Source organism: Fundulus heteroclitus, unplaced genomic scaffold (genome assembly GCF_011125445.2).
Source record: "Fundulus heteroclitus isolate FHET01 unplaced genomic scaffold, MU-UCD_Fhet_4.1 scaffold_63, whole genome shotgun sequence".
Classification (NCBI taxonomy): Eukaryota; Metazoa; Chordata; class Actinopteri; order Cyprinodontiformes; family Fundulidae; genus Fundulus; species Fundulus heteroclitus.
In genome coordinates, this window is record NW_023397066.1 from 888,051 (window position 1) to 896,640 (window position 8,590).

The following is an 8,590-nucleotide window of genomic DNA, read 5'->3' on the forward strand; positions in this document are numbered from 1 at the left end:
GAGATCTTGCAATAATTATTGCGAGATCTCGCAATAGTTTTTTTTTCCTCCATGTCCCTTTAGGGGCTCCGTATAATCCTGAGGGACAGGAGGTCTGTTCCCCCTTCATTTCACCTTTGGGTGACGGACATGATGTCCATAACACAGATGGAAAGATTTCATAAAGGCTCTAAAGACACTTTCATACCACTGGAATACCTTCCTGGAACACTTTTCACAGACTAGATTAAGCTAAACAAACTTTTTCATAGACTCTCCTCTTAGTCGCCCCCTAATGGGTGTATGTATTCTCATGTATGTGACTGTGTATACATTTGTGTACACCAATTCTCCACTGGAATGTTTTATGTATGATCTGTGCTCTGGGTTCTGTCTGTTTGTTTATCTGTATGTTCTAAACCTTGAAAACTTAAATATTTATATAAAATAAATTTATATAAAAAAACAGTTATTTCTGCTCCACTTACTGGGACATCATGTTCAATTTCTCTTGCCTTAACATTTTTAGCCAACTTATCTACTTTTCCATTACCTACAATTCCTTTATATGCTGAAACCAATGTGAATTAAATACTTTTTTTTTTTTTTGCTTTATTCCATTTATTAATCAACTTCATCTAAAATATCTTTACATTTTCTGATTTTCCACTTATAATTCTGGTTAAACAAGACATTGAATCTGAACAGATAACTACCTTACTAGGCTTCACCTCCAGCAGCACCCATTGCAATGCCAAAATAATTGCCGACATCTCTGCTGAAAAAAATTGAGACGTCGTCGTCACATGGCACTTTATCTGGATCATCCGTAAGGTGCGCCCTTAAAATAATATTCTCCAGGCTGTTTCCTTGTCTGTAATATAGAATGAGCCTGGTTTTATTTTTCTTTTGTAGACAAACAAAAAAAAAAAAAAAAAGATTTCAGTAAATTCCAGCAAAATCTTTTGACTCTTCATTCTTGTCGGTCATGTTCTGCTTTGAAAACATCACAAACCCTCCAGTTTCATAACCAATAAAATTCTAGGAAACAAGCGATCCAACAGAGCGATTTGAAACGCTGTCATCATCTCATCCCGTGAGTTGGGTCTTCACCGTGATGAAAGCCATTATGGACTTGACAAATGGGGAGCCTAGCCTTGGCTGATAACATTTATCCCATGCATCATCATCACCATCATGAACACCATAAAATGAATAGAAAATGAGCTGAATTGTATCCTTTGGTCTCCAACTAGAAGAATTTTATTGAAATAGGTTTCAATAAAAAATGTAAACATGGATCCAAAAACAAGTATCAATAAAAATAGGAATTTGACATCTATTGAAAACAGATGTAAGCAGTAGAATTAACCTGCTGTACCAGACCCTATTTGACCCAAGGCTAGTCCTTGTAATCAAATTTAATAATTGCAGCCAGCAGTTAATTGGATAAATCTGAAAGGCCTCAGCAGAACTGATACCCTCACATCCTACTCTAGAGATTTTACACACGCTAGCTGAGAATAAATGTCCACTAGATCTTTAACGCAGACTTTAACTTTATAGAAAAGACGAGACTCCAATCCAGAAGGTGGCAGCAGAGGGTCTCTGATGGAAAACTACTAATAAGAACTTTAGTATTTGTACTTGGAAATCTTTGTGAAAGTAAAAAAAAAAAAAAAAATCCAACTTCTTGTTTTCACTCCATGTGGAGATTCAAACTGGCACCTTAAGTGAAGCTTTGTCAAAATATTCCTTATGAAAAAAAGCCTCTAACCTGTGTGGATTTTCTTGTGAACATTTAAATAATCCAGTTGAGACTTTTTCCATATGTCTGACAGGAAAAAGGCTTCTCACCTTTGTGGGTTTTGTAATGACTTTTCTTCTTCCAAGACTTTCCACAAACATCACATCTTAAAGACATTTTCTTAGTGTCAGTGAAAGACTGACTCTCTGACCCAATGGAGCTGCTTCCTTCCTGGTCTTTGGTCTGAACTACAGGAGAGATATGAAAGGAAAGCTGCTCAGTTCTTGGTTCTCCTTCATGTTCCTGAAGGGTAAAGGTCTCCATTAGAGCAACAGACTGCTTCTGGATACGCTGCTCTCCCTCCTGACTGCTGCAGACATACTCCTGATACATTCTAGTTGGTAAATGTTCAGGATCCTGATTTTTACATTTAAGCCTTGAAGAATCCCTTTCTTCCTCAATCAGTGGAAGTTCTGGGCTTGTTTGCTCTACAGTCTGTGGTTTTGGTTTGATTTGTTCCTCTGTAACCCATAAAGACTCAGGCTATACATGTTCTTGTTTAATCAGTGGAGGTTCTAGTTCCTCATTTTCTTCTTTAATCCATCCAATAAAATGCTTCAGACATCCTCCTGCTCCCTTCTAGTTGCTAAATTTTCTGTATCCTGCTGTTCATGTTTGAGCCTTGAAGAATCACATATTTCCTTTTCTTCTTTAATCCGTGGACATTCTGGGTTCTCTTGCTCTTCAATCTGTGTTTCTGGTTCTATTTGTTCCTCTTTAACCCATGAAGACTCAGGCTCCACGTGTTCTTCTTTAATAAGTGGAGGTTCTGGTTCCATCTGTTCTTCTTCAGACCACTGAGGTTCTGCTTCCTCCTGGTCATGACTGGACCTTCTCCTCTGGTTGCAGAGCTGTTGGATGGAAGAAGCTTCCTCCTCCATGGAGACATGTGGCTTCTGGAGGTCTGTGGGGACAAAGAAAGAGATCATTAATATAATTCAACTGATGACTGTCTCATGCATCAGCCTGGTTCTTCCTGGAGATCCTGGACTGAAGGCGTCACACAGTTTATCTAAAATTAAATTGTTACGTTTCATTTAAAAGGAGGTGAAGTTAGCAGGGTAAAGTGTCCTCCACACTAATTGGCAGCCCTGGTAAAGATGTTCAAAAAAGTTGAAAATAAATCCAAATTTTATTGCATCACAACAAGATTACGCAAAATTTTACAATTAAAACTTTAATTTGAGGAGATTTTTAATAATAAATGTTTTTATCAGCGCCTTTCTGGACACTCAAGGTCACTTGAGTAATATGACGAAAAGAGGGGGTTCTAGTGATGACAGGAGCTGCTGAGTTCTGAAGAAGTTGGAGTTTATGGAGGGATTTGTGAGGGAGGCCAAAAAGAAGAGAATTACAATAATCAGGACAGAGGTGATGAGGCTGTGGATAAGGCCAGAGGCAGTGTGCGTGTGGTGAGGGAGAAACGGAGGCGGTTAATGTTGCGAAGGCGATAGTATGCAGACCGGGTAATGCTATTTATTGACTGAAAGGATAGGGAGGAGTCGAGGATGACACCCAGACTCTTGACCTGAGGGAAGGGGGAGACCAAGGAGTTGTTAATGGGTAGTGAGAAACTATTGATTTTGGATAGGGTGGATTTGGTGGCGACAAGGAGGAGTTCGGTTTTATCACTTTAAGGTGAACCTCAAACTTTAATTTCTTTAATTTCAAGTAAGCAGTTAGTAAGGGACAAGGGGGGGGGGGGGGAGTGAGGAAGTGTGTTTACTGGATAAATAAAGCTGGGTTTCATCCGCGTAACAATGAAAATTAATGTTGAATTTGCGAAAAATACTGCCAAGGGGAAGGAGGTAGGTGATGAAGAGGAGGGGGCCAAGAACTGAGCCTTGAGGGACACCAGTAGTGACAGGGGAAGGGTGGGATGTGAAAGATTTGAGTTGAATAAACTGAGTGCGGTCGGAGAGATATGAGCGGAAGCAGTCAGGGGTGTGTGAGAGATGCCAAGAGAGAAAATGGGAGGTGACAGTACTATTCTTGACCAAGATGGGTTCCTCCACATAAACATGATTAAATGAAAATGATTCTTAATTAAAAATAAAACGTATAATTTATTGCAAAGTATGTAGTAGTTTTATATTTAAAGTACTTTCAGCAGCTTGAATTCTGATTTTAACCGGACTTCTCCTTTAATGGAAAGCTAACTGGAAGAAAGTCAGATTAAGTTATGTGTTCACATACTTGGCTGTTTGTAGAAAGCAGCGCTACAGCAGGTCATTCATTCCTGCTGCCATCAGACTTTACAATGTCAAATCCATATGTATGCAAGTCACCTTGACTGTACATAAGTCATCTTAAATCTCTGCTTTATTTCCTTTATTTTTTCAATCAACTGTATTTACCTTATAATAATAATAATAATAATAATAATAATAATAATAATAATAATAATAATAATAATAATAATTGAACTTTATTAAATTCACTTCTGCATCTTAACCCATCCCCTTGGGGAGCAGTGGGCTGCCACTGTGCGCCGCCTGGGGAGCAATTGGGGGTTAAAGGTGTTGCTCAGGGACCCAGAGTGGCGGTCAGTGGGAGTTGAACTCAGAACCTCTGGCACCGAAGCTCTGTGCTCTAACCACTAGGCCACTTTTTCATCTTTAAAGCTAGAAAGTAGCAGCTGAGGAGAACTGGGAGGATGTTAGTTTCAGGTGTGAACGGAGCCTCAGAGACTGAAGTGTGGTTGGAAAGCTGAGAGCTCAGATTAGAAACTGATCAAACTGATTTATCAGACACTTTTTGTAGCTTCATACCGATTCTGGTGGTCTTTATCTGGGGTCTCCAGCAGCTTTCCAGCCGTCTGGCGTTTTCCTCGTAGCGGACGATGGTTTTCTCAACCTCTGAGACAACAGATATGGTTGTCCACTTCTTTGGAGGCTCCTCAGAAGATGAGGATGACTCCTCATCTTCTGGGAGATCGAGTTGTCCAGACGGCCCCGGCTCCGCCTTTCCAGACTCCCCAGCGGTTGCCTTTTGGAGGGCCTGTTAAAGGAAAAGTCCGGTCAACAAGGAAATATCAGTGGATCATTAGCTATAGCTAAAACTAATACTTTTGTGGTGATTTAATCAATTTAGCGTTAATCAATAAGAAAATCAAAGCATAAATTGTCATCTAGATCACTGTGTATGGGGGCTGCCATTTTTGCTCAAATTTGGGCAAAAATGTCCGCCTGACATCACATCCTGTGACGTCTTTGTGCGGTGAGGCACCGCGCTTTACCAGCCAATTCAATAGGAGCTGTTCTACACAGCTGCGATCAACAATTTCGGATTTCCAGAGGACTTCACCATTGAAATTCCCAAGAGCTATTGTTAAAGCAACAATGCTCACATGCATGGCAGTTGGATGTTCCATTACATCGGGTCAAAGCGAAAAAAAACAGTTTTTTCACCTTTCCGATTCATGATACACCACGGGCTCTTTTGCTGGATTACCAACGTGAAGAGAGAAGATTTGCCATCGAACTTCTGGCCAGAGAGAAAACATGTCGTCTGTAACCAACATTTGGAAGAAGAATGTCTTCAAGATGACATGAGAGCGAGACTAGACCTTTTTCACGACAACCGGAAGCTGCGTCTGAAAGGCTGGGGCACTTCCTGTTTTACTCTGAAAAATGTCTCTCCTCCTCCGGTCCTTTTCATCGTCCTTATTTAATTTGCCAGCACTTTCTTTCACAGATGCGGAGGAAATCGAAGCGGTGATTTCCCCCACCAACAAATCTGTGAGAGGATACAAGTTCTTCCACAAGACATATATCCACAGCTATCAAGGTAAGAAAAGACGTAGCTTAGCGAGCTAACCGCTAGCTGCAAGATATGAACTACACAAACATCGTAATGAAGCCTAACTTAGTTTGCTAAATTACGTGGAATATTGGAGACAGCCAGTTTAAACTTTTCAGATATATTTTGACATTGTGAAATGTTTTTGCCACTAAAGTTTGTGAAAAACAGCATGCTAGAATGTTGTGTTAGTTCTGAGACACTAGATGATGCTTGATGTTGAAACTATGCTGTACTTCTGCATGCCTGTAGTGTCAAATATTGTCGAGGGACAGGTAGTTGTCAGAGCTAGATGCTTCAGATCCATGAAGAAAAATGAGGAACCACACAAGCTGCAGGTTTGAAACAGTCAGAAAGCCGGTTGGCTCTTGTTCGTTGGTTTGAGTTCCTGTTCATATTTGATGGCTGAAGAACTTTCATGTACGACTTCTGGATGACTCAGAGCTTATTCTGACATTTTCCTCTTCAGTGGTTACTATATGTTTTACGTTTCTGTTGCGGTTGCAACATAATCTGTGTTTTCTTTCTGCTGTTGTTGAACCTTACCTTCAAACTAAAATCTATCACGTGTTTAAAGCTAAACATGCTATATGTATTGATGTATACATTTGTTGCTAAAACACTTTTCTGTTTTAGATATCATTGTGTGTTGGAAAAGAAAAGGCAGAATTGTTGAATTATTCCTACAACTGTGCAGCTGGTAAAGGTTTTTGCAATCATGTAGTTGCACTTCTTTACCAGACTGCACACTACTCCCAACTCCAGCTGCCAAATCTTCCTGCTGCACTGGCCGGCACTAGTGAGTTACAAAGATGGCACAGACCAAGAACACAGGTAAAAGAAAAAAAAGAGTGGAACACATTGTCCTATGGTACATCATATCCTACAATATACTAAATATATTACATAAACTAAATTAAATATACTGATATATATATATGATCTTAAAAGAACAGTGCTATATTTATGTAAACAATTTATTTCTCCTTTGTGTCGTGCAGCCATTTCTGTTCCTTTACCACCTGTATTTTATAAGAGCCATATAAAATTTGTTGTAATCTCAATATTACTTGTGTCAAATATAATTTATTATAATTTTTTGGACTTTATTTATTTATTTATTTATTTTAGGTAGTGAAAAAAAATACAGGCCCAACTGCTATCATTTAGTTTTATTTGCAAGTTGGTTAAAAGTCTAAACTCACAGTTCACACGCATATTACTGGCAGGTACAGGGTCAGCTGGCAATCACCGGATGGGAATGGTGCGACTTTGTCACGGACACGCTAACAACAATAACTGTTGAGCGGGTGTGGCGTGATGAATCTTTCATTGATCAAATGCAATCTAAACTAGAATTATTTCACTTCAACACCTTCATTGATGTGTTTATGTCAATGCAACAAGAATGATAAAATGTGTAACTTAACCTTTTGTTCCTTTGCATTTCAAATACTCAATCTCAAGCTGTGTGAATCACTGTAAATAGTTGGTATTAATGAAACATACACAGATGTGCAAATTTCTTTAAAAGACAGTTTCATAATTTACAAAAATTTGTTTTAACTGCAGTTGTCTTGTAACCTGTGTTCTAAAGTTGCTTTTTTTTGGTTGTCTTAAGTATTTGCAACTATTGTTTAGATTTGATAAATATTAATTTGCAAGATAGTTTAAATCAGTATGGTGTACAATTATAAAATATGAAATAGTCAAGGTTATTTTTGTTTTTAGATATTGTAAATTGTACTTGATTTGTTTTCCTTGCAATTTCACTTAAAAAAAAAAAAGTACAGTATGCTGCTCAAGTGTGTTTTATTGAATACATTTTTGTTAGTTTAGTCATTTAAATAACTTTTTACATAGCACTACAACAATTAACATACAGAAATGATTTAGTCAGCAACACAAAATGTGCCTTGATAATTAGCCAAAACACAACAGTTGTGCCAGATTTGATTGACAGTTCCTTTTAAAGTGAGAGAATCCCAGATGTGGTAGCACGTTACTCTAGCGATTGCTCGCTCTACAATGATCCGCAGGCGAGCAATGGTCTGGGTCTCCTCTGTCTCTTTCTTGCTGAACTGGCCAGGATGCCTAAATGGTGGAATGATGAGTTTGGCTCCAACTTCTTGAAGGAGGTCTTGAATGAGGAACCCTTTATCTGCCATGACTTCATCTCCCAGCTCCAGCAGAGGAAGGATTCCACTGACCTTTGTTATTTCTTTGTCTGAGATGCAGCCTGTGTACAACGCTGAAATAAATGTCACCAACCCACAGGGAGCAACTCCGATCAGCCCTTTCAGAGTGGTGTGGTTCTTGTAGGCTGAGAACGTTTCAGACTGCACTGTTTCTGTGCTCTGGTCCAGTACACCAGGCGTGATGCAGAGGGTGCAATGGACTCCCAGAAGATCCGGAACACACATTCAGAAGGAAATTTGGTGTAGAATCTGATCTGGTCATCAGAGGCACAGTAGCGTCTAAAAAGTGTGGCAGACAAATCCACTTTTTGAAGTCTGGCCTCCAACTCCTTGATGTAATCCAGAACTCAGAAGGAGCCGCTCTGCCCGTATTTTCTACAGTTTACGGTTGCAATAACTGATAACTGCTGAAAGTAGATTAGGCGGTGCAGATCACCATTTTGAGCAGAGATTGGTTCTAAAGATGAGTTTTATACTCATCTTATAACATTGCAGAACCCAACCCATAAACCGTACTTTAATGCTTATTTGTTGTCTTTTTATGTCTATAAAATGTAAAATTAGTATTACTTTAAATTTAAATGCTTAATACCATGTCTATCTTTGTTTAAGAGGTTAATAATATTTTGGCATGAAAACGGATATTTATTTACAAGGGGACAGATAGGGCATTGGGACTTGCTTTACAGTCGATCCCGCGACCTGACGTCACAAACTGGGAGGAGGCAGTACTGTTCTTCACCAAGATGGCGGCCCCCATAAAAGGACCTTCAAATGAAAATTACTCTTAATTTAAAAAAAAAGC

General features: G+C 39.1%; 1 protein-coding gene across 1 annotated transcript in view; it reads right to left on the reverse strand.

The window, feature by feature from the left end:
• Positions 1-1,645: 1,645 nt before the first annotated feature.
• The window catches only part of LOC105924460 (golgin subfamily A member 6-like protein 22), an 8,132-nt gene continuing 1,187 nt past the window's right edge, over positions 1,646-8,590 (reverse strand). The window contains exons 3-4 of the mRNA XM_036133521.1: positions 4,558-4,786; positions 1,646-2,690 (exon numbers count right to left, since the gene is read on the reverse strand). Coding sequence (XP_035989414.1) covers positions 2,344-2,690; positions 4,558-4,786 — 576 coding nt within the window. The 3' untranslated portion in view covers positions 1,646-2,343. The remainder of the gene's footprint in view (positions 2,691-4,557; positions 4,787-8,590) is intronic.